The sequence below is a fragment of the Ipomoea triloba genome, chromosome 5 (genome assembly GCF_003576645.1).
Source record: "Ipomoea triloba cultivar NCNSP0323 chromosome 5, ASM357664v1".
NCBI classification, from domain to species: Eukaryota; Viridiplantae; Streptophyta; class Magnoliopsida; order Solanales; family Convolvulaceae; genus Ipomoea; species Ipomoea triloba.
Genome location: NC_044920.1, coordinates 26797675 through 26814486, shown reverse-complemented (window position 1 = coordinate 26814486; position 16812 = coordinate 26797675). Strand labels below are relative to the sequence as shown.

General features: G+C 35.4%; 3 protein-coding genes across 6 annotated transcripts; 2 read left to right on the top strand and 1 right to left on the bottom strand.

Moving 5' to 3' along the window:
• The first annotated feature begins 1237 nt into the window (after positions 1-1237).
• On the top strand, positions 1238-3841 carry LOC116019572 (cell division cycle 20.1, cofactor of APC complex-like). The gene is made up of 5 exons (XM_031259842.1): positions 1238-1651; positions 2021-2293; positions 2394-2663; positions 2750-3331; positions 3441-3841. Exons 1-5 carry the CDS (start codon positions 1553-1555, stop codon positions 3579-3581), a joined length of 1365 nt encoding a protein of 454 aa, XP_031115702.1. The 5' UTR covers positions 1238-1552; the 3' UTR covers positions 3582-3841.
• A 1736-nt stretch (positions 3842-5577) lies between these two features.
• LOC116019728 (nucleolar GTP-binding protein 1-like) lies at positions 5578-9368 on the top strand. Its single transcript, XM_031260037.1, has 3 exons — positions 5578-5697; positions 6783-8840; positions 9022-9368. Exon 2 carries the CDS (start codon positions 6805-6807, stop codon positions 8827-8829), a length of 2025 nt encoding a protein of 674 aa, XP_031115897.1. The 5' UTR covers positions 5578-5697; positions 6783-6804; the 3' UTR covers positions 8830-8840; positions 9022-9368.
• A 233-nt stretch (positions 9369-9601) lies between these two features.
• LOC116019952 (autophagy-related protein 13a-like) lies at positions 9602-13253 on the bottom strand. Of its 4 annotated transcripts, none has more exons than XM_031260357.1 (4): positions 13134-13253; positions 11254-12612; positions 10958-11139; positions 9602-10271 (listed from the first exon to the last, which is right to left on the bottom strand). In XM_031260357.1, exons 2-4 carry the CDS (start codon positions 12559-12561, stop codon positions 9962-9964), a joined length of 1800 nt encoding a protein of 599 aa, XP_031116217.1. In that variant the 5' UTR covers positions 12562-12612; positions 13134-13253; the 3' UTR covers positions 9602-9961. The 4 variants fall into 4 exon arrangements, with proteins under 4 accessions (XP_031116217.1, XP_031116218.1, XP_031116216.1 ...); XM_031260358.1 differs by having other exon boundaries at positions 11254-12615; positions 13134-13245; XM_031260356.1 differs by having other exon boundaries at positions 11254-12723; positions 13134-13208.
• Positions 13254-16812: the final 3559 nt, after the last annotated feature.

Sequence of the window (16812 nt, the reverse complement as noted above, 5' to 3'; positions counted from 1 at the left end):
AGTTTTTGAAAGTCGAGGGACCACATTAGAACAATTGAAAGTCGAAATGCAAAATTAAGAATGAGCAATAGTTGAGGGACCATTTTTGAAAAAAACTCTCTGTTGTTGGTATGAGGTTGACTTCTGATTATTAGGGGGAAGGATCACTTGTACACATGCAATTAGGCAGTGAATAAATTTAAGGATTACTAATAATATTTTACTAAGACATGAAAAATATATGCATTGGCCTCACCACAGATATTGCAACAAGCTTGGCACTCAACTCTCTTGATTCTCATGTTATTCTCATATTATATGTTGTTGGTATGAGGTTTACTTCTGATTATTAGGGAAAGAGATCACTTGTACACATGCAATTAAGCAGTGAATAAATTTAAGGATTGCTTAACTTCTGCAGGTTGATATTGAATGTCTTCATTTAAAAAAGAGGAAATAGGCATATTTGGGTCGATGTTTACATGGTTATCCCATCTATGATGATTACGTAGGAATGTGAGCTCATATGTATAGTTGTAGGATAGAAGAGTTTAGATATGTTCAAACTCTTGATATTATCTAATTAAACAAATTAGATAATATTAATATTATCCAAAATATATTTTTTTTTTGAAAAATCCAAAATATATTTAGATATAATTGTGTTAAAAATAATCATATTTATCAAATTTCCTATGTCAACAATAACCCGTTGAACAATTTTTAAATGACAACAAGTGTAACTTCTAGATTAGCCCAAGGACCAAAAAACAAGACAAATTATATTGTGAACAATTATCTCCATTGCAAGATGAATCACTAATAAATATACATTTTTAATATACTGAATGTTCATTTTTAATATACTACTTCGTATATGTTTATTTCTGAGTAATATACTAAAAATAAATCTTTAAAAAAATATTTAACATACTAAAATTTACGGAGTAACATTTATGTCACTTGTCGACATTATACTCTATGGTCCATGGCATAATGTCATAATGATTGCCAAAATAAAGTTATGAAATATAAAGGACTAAAATAGCAATAATTAAGGATTACAATTTATTTATTTTTCTTTAAATGATTATCAAAATTCAAAACACATACTGGGCCCAGTCAAGAATGTCTAGAGAGCCCATTAAAGCTTGCGGCACGCCTAATTTTTGCAGTTGATTACTAATGAAGAGGGCATTTTAGTCTAAACAAATTACAACAGCTCTTTTCTGCTTGTCGGGAAAATAGCCGTTGCCATCCAAATTACTGAAATTAGGACCCAATAAACCCTAATCACAAGTATAAAATCCCTCAAATTCAATTGAAGAGCATCATATCTCATTCTCTTAATCCCCTTTTCTCTCTGCGCTCTCTCTCGCCGCTGGCCGCTCGATCTGCAATAATTTCAATCTTGCTTTCTTGTTGTTCTTATTTTTTTATTTTGTTTTCTCTTATCGCTCTAATATTGTTTTTTTGCAGGACCCTTGTTCATTTTATTAATCAATTTTTTTCTGTATAATCCATAATTGAAATTTTGTATCTGTAGTAGTGTTTTTTTTGTGTTATTAACGTGATGGATGCAGGATTGAGGAACTCCGCTTCATCTAACAAGACTGAATCCCGTCTTCCTCTTCACGAGCAATATCTGCAAAGGAAAAAGTCTCGTGAAAATGTATTTTATCTCTGCCTTACTACATTATTTTTTATAATTTAAGTGAGTGGAAAATGTTTAGAATCTACATAGTAGAACGATCTTAATCTTGCTATTGATAATTGATGTAAATCTGTTTTAACTTTGGGTAACGACAATAGACATTGCTTTTGATCTGCTTTGCTAGATGAGTTTTATTTCTAATCTGATTTAGTAAATTGTCCAAATCTAATTTTAGGGTTGTAAGTAGGTTTTTAAATATGAAGGCATATTTTTGAAATCATTAATTATCTTAGTTTGCCCGTTTTTCTAGTTGAGTGGGTTTACTCATTAGTCAGGATCTTGGAAATATTGACAACTAATTGAACTTTTTTGGTTTATTGTTTTTAGTTGGATAGGTTCATTCCTAATAGATCTGCAATGGACTTTGACTTTGCCCATTATATGGTGACGGGAGGGATGAAAGGTAAGGAAAATCCAGCCACCAGCTCACCGTCCAGGGAAACATATAGAAAACAGCTAGCTGAGGTCCTTAACATGAACCGGACACGGATACTTGCTTTCAAGAACAAACCACCCACCCCTGTGGAGGGCATTCCAAGTGAGTTCACTTCTGCTGCTTGCCAGGCCAAACCAGTTAAACCCAGGCGTCACATTCCTCAGGTTAGGGTCATAGTTGCCTGATAATACTAGAGTTTGGATAAAGTCTTACTTGAATTTAGAATTGTTTGTTCTTATTGTAGTTGTGATTTGCTTTTTACAGACTTCTGAGAGGACTTTGGATGCTCCAGACATTGTCGATGATTACTACTTGAATCTATTAGATTGGGGCAGCAGCAATGTTCTTTCTATTGCTCTGGGTAGTACTGTTTACCTGTGGGATGCATCTGATGGTAGCACTTCCGAACTGGTCACAATTGATGATGAAAATGGTCCTGTTACAAGTGTTAAATGGGCTCCAGACGGGAGGCATATTGCTGTTGGCTTGAACAACTCTGATGTGCAGCTTTGGGATACCACAGCTAACCGATTGGTCTGCCCCTTGAGCACTCTTCTCTTGGTATTGTTTTCTTTTCTGGAGTCCCCAAGATTTGTACTGATATATTTTTTTTTCTGCAGTTGAGAACTTTGAGAGGTGGCCACCAATCACGAGTCGGTGCCCTTGACTGGAACAACCATATTCTGACTACCGGTGGAATGGATGGTTTGATTAACAACAATGATGTCCGAATTAGAGCACCTATTGTAGAAACATATAGAGGACATCATCAAGAAGTCTGTGGCCTAAAATGGTCTGCCTCTGGCCAGCAGTTGGCTAGTGGAGGAAATGATAATCTCCTCCACATATGGGACAGATCAACAGCTTCTTCCAACTCCTCGACACAGTGGCTTCACAGGCTTGAGGATCACACTGCTGCTGTTAAGGCGCTTGCTTGGTGTCCATTTCAGGGTAATTTGCTGGCCTCCGGTGGAGGTGGAAGTGACAGGTGCATAAAGTTCTGGAATACCCATACTGGTGCTTGCGTGAATTCAGTTGACACAGGATCACAGGTCTGTGCACTGCTCTGGAACAAGAATGAGCGTGAACTGCTAAGCTCACATGGATTTACTCAGAACCAGCTTACCCTCTGGAAATACCCATCAATGGTAAAGATGGCAGAGCTTACTGGACATACATCCCGAGTTCTTTTCATGGCTCAGGTTAAGTATCTTTTCTCTATGAAATATAAATCTCGGAGAAAATGTAGGGAGAAGTTAAACATTGTGTGCTAAATAATGGTCTAATTTTTCTTTCTTTGTTAATCTACAGAGTCCAGATGGTTGCACAGTTGCTTCTGCAGCAGGAGATGAAACACTGAGATTCTGGAATGTTTTTGGAACCCCTGAAGTAGCAAAACAGGCACCAAAATCAAATCCAGAGCCCTTCGCTCATGTCAACCGAATTCGCTGAACAACCGCCCTCTGGCCCGAGATGTCTCCTTTGAACAAAATTTGTATTTGAGTTCTTTTTGTTTTTGGGAGCAGACAATATAGCCTGTTGTTTGAAATGTATCTAATAACTTGTGTTTTTGCTTTGGGTTATTTTATTTTATTCTTTATGTGTTGTGCCCTTCTCCTTTTTTCGGGTACTTTGTTTCATCTGTTGGTCACCTATTGTGACAAATCACCAAAGAATCAGCATTAATAATAATATTTTCCATTTTTCTGCCCTCTGCTTGTGGAGTTTTGATATGATGATATGTAATTTGATTTACATTGTGAGTCTGGGCATTAAATGTAAATGACAAAAGTAGCTTATTTAATATGTAATTTTTTTTCCATGGGTGTTGAATTTGTTGGTGTGATTGTTGTAAAGTAGCTTATTTAAAACAGTATTTTTTTTCCATGGGTGTTGAATTTGTTGGTGTGACTTGATGAATATTGTGAGTTTCCTGTATAGGATGACAGTTTTTCGAAATGATAATTTTTTTGTGGGTGTTGATTTATGAGTATATTATTTTTGTTGTTTACATTTTACACGATAATATAACTTATCATTCGTTAAGTCCTTAAAATTAGATACAATTTTAAAACCACCCACTTAGGAGGTAATTTTTAATACAAATTTGTGAGAGGATTTAGAGGACCAACAAAAAAAATGTTATTATTATGTTATGAAAGTTTTATATATTTTATGATACACACAAAATCTCAATGAGACTCATTGTGTCTATGTATTTTGCCAAAAAATACTATGAGAAAGTACAATTTAACAACTTAGAAGGATCAGCAATAAATACAATGAATAATACTAGAATATATATAATAGAATAAGTTTACAAACTTAGATGAGTTAGTTAGATTGCTTTGTAATCACAACTTAAAAAGGTTAATAATAGATTTTTAGTCTAGCCTACAAATATATGTATATTTGTATTTTTTTTTTGGTGACAAGTATGAACGGCAATGGGATGGGGGATATATCCCACATTCCCACACCCGTATTCCCAACCCATTCCTTGCACCTGCGCGGGTAATGAAATTTTTACTCGCACTCGCGTGAATTTTGCAAGCGCGGGTAATACTCAACCCACAACTCTAATCATTAATATCACAATTACATATTTTATTATCAATTATTAGTTTGACCACTTTTTGGTCTTTCTGTTTATTCAAATTGACTATATTGAAGTAAACATTTATTTACTCTCTCCAAAATTTTACCTTAAAAAAATTTGGGAACATTTTAATTTAGTCAATTTGGAAAGATCAATAACAAAAAATTGTCATATAGATAGTTGTCTAATAAAAGTGAAAATGTAACTATTAAAAATGTGGTGTTTTAATATTTATAGATTAATTAAGTTTATTTCCAATTTGACATGGCTTGCAATGAGTACTATACTACATGTCCGAAATTCGTTTGTGTTAGTGAATATTGTAACTAGAACAATAACCAGATTAAAGAACCACAATAACAATAATTAATTGCTCTTAAAATTATTCTCCCAACGTTTTATGGGAAAATTATTGTGTGGACTATAACTGTAATATACATTTTTAATATACTAAAATACACTATTTATGTACTGAATGTACATTATTTGATAATATAAAAAAAATCATGTATTTTCAAATAATATACTTTACGTATATAAATATTGTACTTTTAGTATATTTAAGCTAAAATATAATTAGCCTCCTAAAAAAATTATACTACGTAATCAGACACTTTAACTTCTCATTTGTATGCACTTAATTGTACAAAAATAATATTTTGTAATTGATAAATTTAGTGATCTGTTCGACACTTTTTCTAAAAATAATTATGACATTGCTATTTGAGTGGTTGGACTTTGGAGCTTGAAAAAAAAAAAAACTTGGAATACAGATTTTATTTTGGCAGGTCGGGCCTGGCCCATAAAGCTTAGGTTTTTTTAGTGTCCTTAACAGACAAAATTGCCCCGCTTAAACCCTAGCTTCCTCCTCCTTTTTCATTCTCTCAAAACTGCTTTTCTCGCAGCCCAACATACTCTCTCGCCTCTCCTCCTTGGCGTTTTCCCTTGCGACCTGGGTTTTCCAGTCCGGTGAGTCTTGCTCTCCCTCCCTCTCTCTCACTATCGCCGCTTTACTTTTCCTTTTGATTTGCTGAAACTATATTTACATTGATGCTGAGTGTTTTATGTCTGAAGTATGTGGATTTTTTAATGATTAACTGATGATTATTTTTGTTGAGGAAAGTGGCATGTTTAGGTGTTTGATTATTTGTAGATAAATAACTTGGTTTCAAAACAAAAACGAAAGAATAGGGAGCTTCAGTGAATTTAGTGCGAGGAATGCCCAGTTCTCTATACTGCTATGTCCCTCTATTGGGACTAACAAGAAAATAAAATTCCAGAGATATCATATTTAATCATTATTCCTGGTGTGTTTGATTTCGTTTGTACAATTATTCTTCATACCTTGTTATTACCTAGATTGGACATGATGTTCCCAGTCTGGTTATGCTTAGTTGCTTTTAAAATTCCTGGTTTAACTACTGTTTGTCTAAGGGCAAGGGTTAGTGTTCATTTGATGGCCTCAACTAATCTTGTGTAAAAAGTATACTGGCCTAGCTGTATACTCCAAAGCATACCTCTTTATATAAAAGCTCGTGTTTTCATTTTAGGAGTTTAAGCTCAGCCTAGGCACACTTGGCTATTCATTTTGTAAGATAAATACTTTGTTTTTTTTTTGGTTTTAAAATTTTATGTAGAATCTAAAGATTTTTTCTTTCCATTTCTTTTTGTGTGTCTTGTTACTGAATTGTTGATCTGAAGGGTCACTATTAGCTTTACTAAAAATGATTATGATTCATTCTTGCTCCATGTCTCTTTTTTATTTGTGTATATATCTGTGTATAATTACTGTCAAAAGTGTATGTTTGGTTGTGTTTTTTCTCTTGATAGTTTTCACTTGTAGTTAGATAACAGATAAACATAGGGTACCTTCATTTTAGAATCCAAGTTCAAGTTTTCTTATTTTGCCTTTGATGTGTGAAAATTTCCACGAGTGACTGAAAATTGGTCATTTTCTAAATAAGGTTCATTTGCTGATTTCCCTTTTCCCATTCTACTAGTTTTTTTTGGGGTTGATATTTGTGTTGTTTTATTTATGTGTTTATGTGATGCAGGGGTAAGACCAGATCATAAGATATGGTGCAGTATAATTTTAAGAAGATCACTGTTGTTCCCAATGGGAAGGATTTTGTTGATATCATTCTCTCTCGCACACAGCGGCAAACACCTACTGTTGTTCATAAGGGCTATGCAATATCCCGTATTCGTCAGTTTTATATGCGCAAAGTGAAATACACCCAACAGAATTTCCATGATAAACTTTCCACCATCATTGATGAGTTCCCCAGGCTTGATGATATCCATCCTTTCTATGGTGACCTTCTTCACGTGCTCTACAACAAAGATCATTACAAGCTTGCACTTGGCCAAATAAATACTGCACGGAACTTGATTTCTAAGATTGCTAAGGATTATGTAAAAATGTTGAAGTATGCTGATTCACTATATCGTTGCAAGTCTTTGAAGATTTCTGCATTGGGCCGCATGTGTACTGTGATAAAGCGCATCACGCCCAGTCTAGCTTATCTTGAGCAGATCAGGCAGCATATGGCAAGGTTACCTTCAATTGATCCAAATACTAGGACAATCTTGATCTGTGGGTACCCTAATGTTGGTAAGAGCTCATTCATTAACAAAATTACAAGAGCAGATGTGGATGTGCAGCCATATGCTTTCACCACAAAGTCCTTGTTTGTTGGTCATACTGACTACAAATACCTGAGGTATCAAGTTATTGACACTCCGGGGATATTGGATAGGCCGTTTGAGGACCGTAATATCATTGAAATGTGCAGTATTACAGCTCTAGCGCATCTTAGAGCTGCCGTGTTGTTTTTCCTAGACATTTCTGGGTCTTGTGGCTACAGCATTGAACAACAAGCTGCCTTATTTCACAGCATCAAGTCTCTCTTTCTGAACAAACCCTTGATCATAGTTTGCAACAAAACTGATTTGCAGCCTATGGAAGGGATTTCTGAGGAAGACAGGAAACTAGTCATGGAGATGAAAGAAGAAGCTATGAAGACTGTGATTGGCCAAGGCGGTGAAGCAACGGACGACCAAGGAGTGCTTTTGACTATGAGTACTTTGACTGAGGAAGGCGTGATTGCGGTGAAGAATGCTGCTTGTGAAAGGTTGTTGGATCAAAGGGTTGAAGTTAAGATGAAATCAAAGAAGTTAAATGACTGCCTAAACCGCTTTCATGTTGCAATGCCAAAGCCTCGTGATCAGAAAGAAAGGCCTCCATGTATACCTCAGGCTGTGTTGGAAGCTAAAGCTAGGGAAGCGGAGGCAGATGCAGAGAAAGAAAAGAGGAAGCTTGAAAGGGATCTGGAGAATGAGAATGGAGGTGCAGGTGTATACTCTGCTAAATTGAGTAAGCACTATATCTTGGCAGATGAGTCTTGGAAGGATGAAATAATGCCAGAGATTCTTGATGGGCACAATGTGTATGATTTTATTGACCCTGATATCTTACAAAGGGTTGAGGAATTGGAGAAAGAAGAAGGCCTTCGGCAGGAGCAAGAAGATGATTTTGAGATGGATGGTGGTGCTGAGCTGACCCCTGAAGAACAACAAGCATTGGCTGAAATTAGGAGAAGGAAAAGTATACTCATTCAACAGCACAGGATTAAGAAGAGTACAGCGGAGAGCCGACCAACCGTACCCAGGAAATTTGACAAGGACAAGGAATTCACTTCAGAGAGAATGGGAAGGCAGTTGTCTTCTCTGGGTCTTGATCCAAGTCTTGCAATCAACAGAGTTCGTAGCAAATCCAGGGGCCGAAAGAGGGAAAGATCAGTTGGCCCCACTGAGGGTGTGGAAGCAATGGATGTAGATGATAACACTCCCAATAAAAAATTGCGCCTAAGGTCTACATCTAGGTCAAGGTCCAAGTCACGGCCTCCAGGTGAAGTGGTACCAGGGGAGGGCTTCAAGGACTCTGCACAGAAGTCAAAGGCACTAAATCTGTTTAAGAAATCTGCAAAGAAGAGGAACAAGGATGCTCGCCGTGGAGAAGCTGATAGAACGATCCCTACTCTGAAACCAAAACACTTGTTCTCTGGCAAGCGCGGTAATGGCAAAACGCAAAGGCGCTAAGGAAAATCTAGGTATGTTAACATATCCTGCTTTACAGGATTTTACTTCTTATTCATTCCCCCTATTACTAATTAGCTAATTAGTAATGCATCCTTTATATTCTACCACATTTTTACCTGCACAAGTGATGAGCTGTATATTTAATTTACAAAGATAAGCAACATTATCATAATGTCGGACTCTTTCTTACAGGGTGTCTATCAACTCTGGAGCTCAATTTTCAATATATCAAATTGTTTATGAGATTTGAACAAAGCTCCACAAATTTTGAATGGGTTGCATAGCAAGTATCAAAGCTTTTGTTGTTTCTGGAGTTGGATGGGATCAACTGAGCTGCATTACTTTTTGGTTATTGCAATTTATTGGATTTTGTTATTTCACATAAGTGTTTTTTTTTTCTTTTCTTTTTAATCCTCGTGACCATTGAATTTTGTTTCTGTATACCATGACATCATCGCAGTATTTGGTTGAATTTTGCTTTAATATATCATTTATGCTGTTGTAGTGCTGTGTTATGGAATGGAAACATTTCTTTAGTATTTCCTTTTCTTGACTAATACATCGTATACATGTGTACGCGCATGCGTGTATATTCCACTACAGATAAATAAATGGGAAGGCTTTTTGAAATGGCTAGTTATTTAAAATAACAATAATTTTTTTTTATTGATTATGTATATATAAACATTTTAAAATAGTTAACCAGGGTAATAGCCTTATCTTTGTCATAGTTTTTAATCTAAAATCATAATAATCTACTTTGTAAATAAACTTCACCAAACACTTATGTTTTTCAGATTGTAAGAGGTTCTTGTTTGATTGGCAAATAACATGGTGATGAAAGAACACCCTCTTCATCAAACTGTGTAGATCATGAGATCTAATATACACAAGACAGTATTTCTGGCTTATCTTTGTGGTACGATGATTCAAATCCTATGATGATGTTTGCCAGATGCTAACCATTCTTGCTAATACAACATTTTCCTGTGTCAGCAGCTATGTACATTGTACACAATCCATTAAAACCTACCTGGTTAGGTTATCCATCAACCGTCTCAAGTCCTATTGCCATGTAGTAGCAGTGAGAAAGTGGATTATATGCATCATAGTTAAGTTCTGCAGGCTGAGTTTAGCTCTTGCTGACTGAGCTGGTTCTGGTTGCACTCTTGGAAAGAATAAGTTCCTTCAACTCTTTGTAAGCTTTGAGCTCCTCCAATGCATCCAAAGTCTTCCGAGAACCAGAGAACTCGGAAACAGCGCCAATTCCTCCCGCCAGTTCAGTCTTTACGGAGTGGCAGCTAGAATCTTGACGTAAAGGAGGAGCATTCTTGAGCATTTGAACAAGGGCGCCCACAGCAGCTTCCTGTGATTTTCTGCTTCCCAGAAATGCTTGTGAAGAAGAAGATTCTGAATCCTTCTTGACATTAGGGTTTTGGCTGCTGCACAATAACAAGAAAAATTTTCTAATTTGGAAATAAATGAGGTAATGCTGAGTGCTTATAGTCACTGTGCAAGTATCTAAACAAGTTAGGTGCAGAAACAGCAGCAAAATATATCAATACTTCGAGAAGAAATAGAAGAGTGATGGAAAAGGGTTGAAACAAGCCAGGTTAAAAACTAGCTTATGTTTAATTAGAGCAACCTCAGGTTTTTTGTAAGCCAAGTAGGAGAAAGGAGAGAGGGAAAGGTGAGAAAAAGAAAATGAAAAAAAGGGGTAAAACATGTCTGACAAAATAAAAATTAAAAAAAATAAAATAATAATAAGGTAGTTTCTGCATCAAAAGTATTCCTCAGCAGAAAGTTAAAAGCAACATATACAACCTCTGTTTTAGATGCTTATTGTGTAAATTGTATCAATGCATAACTCTACAACCTACATTCAACTATTTCATACACTGCCCCACCATCCTGAAAAATTGAAATAGAATAATGGCAGCTAAACAATCATAAATCCCTGCTTTGTAAGTAACTACGAAAAAACAGACACTGTATGATGCATGAAATATTTCTTGCCAATAGAAACGCAAAGAAACTCAATGCCTATTCATGGAAATGAGAATGTGAAGTTCAGTTCTTCTGAGCCAATATTCACAACAATACCATAGTACAAGATAAAAAAGAATACCTGAATTGGGAATCAGAAGTATCAACATCGTCAACAATAAATGGGCAAGAAAAATCAGAGTCATCCAAGTCATCCTGGAAAGATAATCTACTTGAACTTCGAGAGAATCCAACACGTGGCGAACCACTTGAAGATAGCAAACCTGAGAACCGGCCTGAGTCATCTTTTGTATCTCTGGACACCTGACAAACACATTACAAATAAAAAATTGCAGCGGCAACACTGAAATGATAGGAAGTGCACAGGTAGGGGCAGAATCAATAAAAGTAATGTGTAATTATTGAATGAATACCTACCTTCTGACTCATAATTGTATTTCCAAAACTGGACTCCCCTGATTTCCTTAATGACCTGACTCCAGACGGGGATTCATGTGATGAGGAGTCATGCTTTGTACTTCTGGGGGATGGAGGGGGAAGTGAATGCCTATTTGGGTCAGACAAATTAGGAGAAAGGTATCTAGAACTTCTGCCAATCATTGGATGAGGGATACTAACTGGGGCAGTTTCTGAACGCCATCGTGACTTCATAGGATTTCCACCTGAAAGGTATGTAGGTGGGGATGGGGATGGAGATGGAGAGAACGGAGGTGAAAGCTGGTAATCATCTGAGCTTGTTGCTCTGTGGTGAGTAGGCAATCTGTAGTTTGAAATCCTTTGGCCATAAACATCAGTTGGTGAGGATGACAGCTCATAAGGTGAGCGATAAGACAGTGGAGAACCTACATAAGGTTGGTTTGGAGATACAGAAGGCCCCTTGTGGAGACCACTTGTCCAACTATGCGGGTGCTGTAGTGGCGTTGAAGGAGATGAATGCATCCGTCTCAATGGAAATACTGTAGCATGAACATCTTTATCTGATGTAGTGGAAGGGAATGACCTAATAGGATCTGTACTTGCATAATCTGTAATAATCTGTGGCGGAAAAGACGAGGAAGTCTCCAAGTTGAAATCAGAGAGATTATCACGATATGTCAGAGATATAGAAAAGCGACCTTGTTGAGCTTCAACTGGAACAAAAGAATACTCTTTCATCAGCTGCTCTTCTACCCTAGAGAATGGAGCACTAAATGAAGATACTTTGTAATTAATATCAAAATCACAACTCTGACTAGACGATAGTTTTTGGAAGGCCTTGTAAGCTGGAAGGAGCCTCATCATTGAATAAAGAGAGCGCAACAGTAAAATTACTTTTTTGTACGATTTCTTGTAAGACGAATCACCAATTTGTGGTGCCAAAGCCCTCACATGCTCATATTGTACTACCCACCTCTCTATAACAGTTTCTGATAATGTCCCACCCAATGTGGAACTCAAATAAGGCTCAGATGAAGAATTAGGTTTGTCTTGCACCAGCATTATATCAATAATCATTGGCTCCATCAAATTCCTGTGCCAAAAACTCAAATTATCAAGAGCAGCAGGACGATCCCCCAACACCAAATTGAACCATCTGTCACTCTTTTTCAGTTCTCCACTGCGTCCATATGGTCGCATGGAAGGAATCCTTGAATCCAATACTATATGCAAGCTCTTCAAAAGAAACTGGGAAATAATTTGCTCAAACCTTCCCAATTCACCCTGAGGGTAACTCTGTGTATCCATTGAAACAAATTTGGAGCATCAATCCTATTTCCTGTCCTCAACCATTCCCAACTTCTTGGTTCAAATATGAAATAGCAAAAAAATAAAATAAAATCAATCAGCATGAAGAATTCTTGATTCTCCAATCAAATCTTTAAGCTGTGGAAATACACACACACACACCTGAAAAGTACCAAACATAATTAAGCAAGATTTCAAAAATTAGCTAAAGATCTCAAACACAATGTCATACGATGATATATACAAAACACATACAGTATCTCTACAAATAACATAAATTCACAGAGAATAAACTAACAAAATCACTACTAAACACGTTTAGACACAAATAAATTAGATCAGCAGCCATGAGAGAAACTGAAGCAGCAGGTGTAAGTAAACCGCACGGAAATATAGATCAAGATTGAAGATAAATCAAGTGATGGATACAAAAAATGGCGGAAGTCTTCGTTAAAAGAGAATCAAAGGATGAAGTGAATGAAATGCGAAGTTGACGATGAGGAAAATGGCGTGAAGAAATAGGAAAGTAAAGCGGAAAGGAGAAAGCTAAAGAATGATTGACATTGTCTTACTTGGGAGAAAAGTGAGCGACAGAGATCCCGAAGTAGAAGGAAACAATGGAAGGGAGATTGCGCGTCAAACTGAAGGTGTAGCCTGCGGCCTGCAAGAGAGAGAGAGGCGCATATGTAAGCTGCGGGGCCTCGCCTGAGCAATCATACTACAATTTCCATCACATTTGTTTGTTTGTTTTTTTATTTAATGAGTAATGTTTGAAATTATTTATAAATTTTAAGAGAATGGTAATTTTTGGCCGTTATTTATAAGAAAATATCTTTTGTTTATTAATTATATCATCACCCCCTTTTGTTGCTTAATTTTTTACAAATTATTATTACGGAGTATTATTTTTCGTTCATGCGTTTTGTCGTTAAACAAGTCATTTTGTTAACAATTGAATGATAAAAAAATCACTTTGTAGATATTTATCAGTAATCTCTCGATTGAGCCTGTCGTATAAAACACGATTTGTTCTAGAAGTCAAGTAGATGTAATATGATTTTCGTACTTGAAAGTTACGAATTTAATTTTTGTTAACACTTTCTTGATCAAATTATCATACATGTCCATCGAGTGGTGGCTACGAGTTTTATTGTCACCCAAGAAAAAAAAAAGATTAATTTGTAGAATTATATTAAAATTAATTTGTTTGCCCCAAAAATGGGTCCAATGAGTAGAGAATGATTTTCATATAAAAAGGTTATGTGTTCGATCTTTGTCAACAGTTCAACACCCCTTGATCAAACTCGTCACTGCAAGTGTTACTAGTGCAATTTACCTGTCCTATGTAGTTTGTTCACAGAAGTAATATTTATCGCGTGCATACCCTCAAATAGTAACAAATGTTTCCTAATCACCAACCAAAAAGAAAAAAACAAAATGAAAAAGTTGTGATGGTATATTTGAGGGTTAAAAAAAATATTACTCCCTATTTTATTATAACTCAATAATGAAAAGTGCCCTTCTCCTTAAATTTTAAAATTGAAAAATTATTTGTTTTCATGAAATATTTGTCAATTAGTTAACTCCAAATTAATTTTAAAAAAAAGTATGCAATAATATCTGTGGAGTATTCTTTTATATTGAATATTGGTTAATTAGCTATCGGATTATTGTGGACGTAGTTGTTAATCATAAGGGAAACGACGAAACATTGGTTGGTATATTGCTTGCTCAATTCGGAAATTTGGTTGGTATATTGCTTACTAAATTCAGGTACATTGCCTAAAGTTGTTATATGTTATCTTTGATTTATAAAAAAAAGTGCCTAGTTTTTTTTATTTTTTTATTTTTTTATTTTTTATTTTTTAGAAATCAAAGTGCCTAGTTATTATTTGAAGGTATGTTAAAGATAAAGTCTATCTTGTAATTCTAGTGTCCATAGTTCACCGGCTCAAATTGAGAATGTTAATATGTCACTCCCGTTAAAAATCAAGTTTGGAATCTTGTGGTTATCAAACCAACAAGTTGACCAATTGAACTGTCCGCAGAATACCAAATATGTGCAAATTAGAGTTACGTTAGAAGACTTTACATCACTGCCATCGGGAACACCCTATTGACATTTTAAGTTTGAAGTAATCATCTAAAGAATTTTTTTAATGAAAATTTAAATGAATCAATTATTATTATTATTTTCAATAAATTAATTCCTATCACGCATATTCTCTATAATTGTTTTCTCAAGATTTTAATTATGTGGAAATTACAAAAAACAAACGGCCCCTTGGAGTTGGGCTTAGGGATGGCAATTCAACCTGCCCCCGACGGGGAAAATCGATCCCCGCCCCGACCCTGACCCCGATCCCCGTTCCCCGCCCCTTCCCCGATTCCCCGTATATTATTATATTATATTATATATTATATTATATATTATTTATATACCAAGTATATAAGAAATTAAAAGTTAAAATCCTAGAAGTTCATTTGTTTTGTTATGTACTTATATTTGGACTTTGGACTTTGAAGGAGTTTGAAACAATTTAAAGTGTTTGGATATTTTATGATTATGTATTTTTGTTTGAAAGTTTGAAACTTTGAATATTTATAGTAATTTTAGAGTTTGGATATTTTAATTTTATTGATTTATGTAGGTTGAATTTGGACTTTGTTTAAGGATCAATGCTTAGTTTTTTTTGTTTTTTTTTATAATATTAGTTTTTTTTTTAAATTTACACAATTTAAAAAAATTCCCGCGGGGACGGGGAATGGGGAGGGATTTCGGGGACGGGGACGGGGACCCCATTCCCCGCCCCNGCTTGCTCAATTCGGAAATTTGGTTGGTATATTGCTTACTAAATTCAGGTACATTGCCTAAAGTTGTTATATGTTATCTTTGATTTATAAAAAAAAGTGCCTAGTTTTTTTTATTTTTTTATTTTTTTATTTTTTATTTTTTAGAAATCAAAGTGCCTAGTTATTATTTGAAGGTATGTTAAAGATAAAGTCTATCTTGTAATTCTAGTGTCCATAGTTCACCGGCTCAAATTGAGAATGTTAATATGTCACTCCCGTTAAAAATCAAGTTTGGAATCTTGTGGTTATCAAACCAACAAGTTGACCAATTGAACTGTCCGCAGAATACCAAATATGTGCAAATTAGAGTTACGTTAGAAGACTTTACATCACTGCCATCGGGAACACCCTATTGACATTTTAAGTTTGAAGTAATCATCTAAAGAATTTTTTTAATGAAAATTTAAATGAATCAATTATTATTATTATTTTCAATAAATTAATTCCTATCACGCATATTCTCTATAATTGTTTTCTCAAGATTTTAATTATGTGGAAATTACAAAAAACAAACGGCCCCTTGGAGTTGGGCTTAGGGATGGCAATTCAACCTGCCCCCGACGGGGAAAATCGATCCCCGCCCCGACCCTGACCCCGATCCCCGTTCCCCGCCCCTTCCCCGATTCCCCGTATATTATTATATTATATTATATATTATATTATATATTATTTATATACCAAGTATATAAGAAATTAAAAGTTAAAATCCTAGAAGTTCATTTGTTTTGTTATGTACTTATATTTGGACTTTGGACTTTGAAGGAGTTTGAAACAATTTAAAGTGTTTGGATATTTTATGATTATGTATTTTTGTTTGAAAGTTTGAAACTTTGAATATTTATAGTAATTTTAGAGTTTGGATATTTTAATTTTATTGATTTATGTAGGTTGAATTTGGACTTTGTTTAAGGATCAATGCTTAGTTTTTTTTGTTTTTTTTTATAATATTAGTTTTTTTTTTAAATTTACACAATTTAAAAAAATTCCCGCGGGGACGGGGAATGGGGAGGGATTTCGGGGACGGGGACGGGGACCCCATTCCCCGCCCCCCCCCCCCCCCCCCCCCCCCCTCCCCCCCCCCCNCCATTGACATCCCTAGACTTGGGCTCAGTTACATGGATTTTGCCATTTCAACGCTTGCCTCCCTTTTGCTTCAAATTAAAGTTTATTTCTTTCCATCTCCATAAAGTTTATTTCTTAAAAGACTACAATGTCACACTCAATTAATCCTTGGGTTCAACCTATATATGTGAACGCATCAAGGTGGTTCCAATTTAAGGTGTCTTGTTATATCTGACTTTAACTTTGACTTTAAGCTTTTCGTAATTAAGAATTTAAAGAAATTACAAAATTAGAAATGAATTGAGACTTGAGATCTAGTTAGAAAAATTGAGTTGA

Coding starts and splice junctions, on each gene's coding strand:
- LOC116019952 (XM_031260357.1), bottom strand. CDS start 12,561: ATGGATACACAGAGTTACCCTCAGGGTGAATTGGGAAGGTTTGAGCAA. Junction 11,140..11,253: donor ATACAATTATGAGTCAGAAG/GTAGGTATTCAT, acceptor TGTGTTTGTCAG/GTGTCCAGAGATACAAAAGA. Junction 10,272..10,957: donor ACTTCTGATTCCCAATTCAG/GTATTCTTTTTT, acceptor GTTATTGTGCAG/CAGCCAAAACCCTAATGTCA.
- LOC116019728 (XM_031260037.1), top strand. CDS start 6,805: ATGGTGCAGTATAATTTTAAGAAGATCACTGTTGTTCCCAATGGGAAG.
- LOC116019572 (XM_031259842.1), top strand. CDS start 1,553: ATGGATGCAGGATTGAGGAACTCCGCTTCATCTAACAAGACTGAATCC. Junction 1,652..2,020: donor GGAAAAAGTCTCGTGAAAAT/GTATTTTATCTC, acceptor TATTGTTTTTAG/TTGGATAGGTTCATTCCTAA. Junction 2,294..2,393: donor CCAGGCGTCACATTCCTCAG/GTTAGGGTCATA, acceptor TGCTTTTTACAG/ACTTCTGAGAGGACTTTGGA.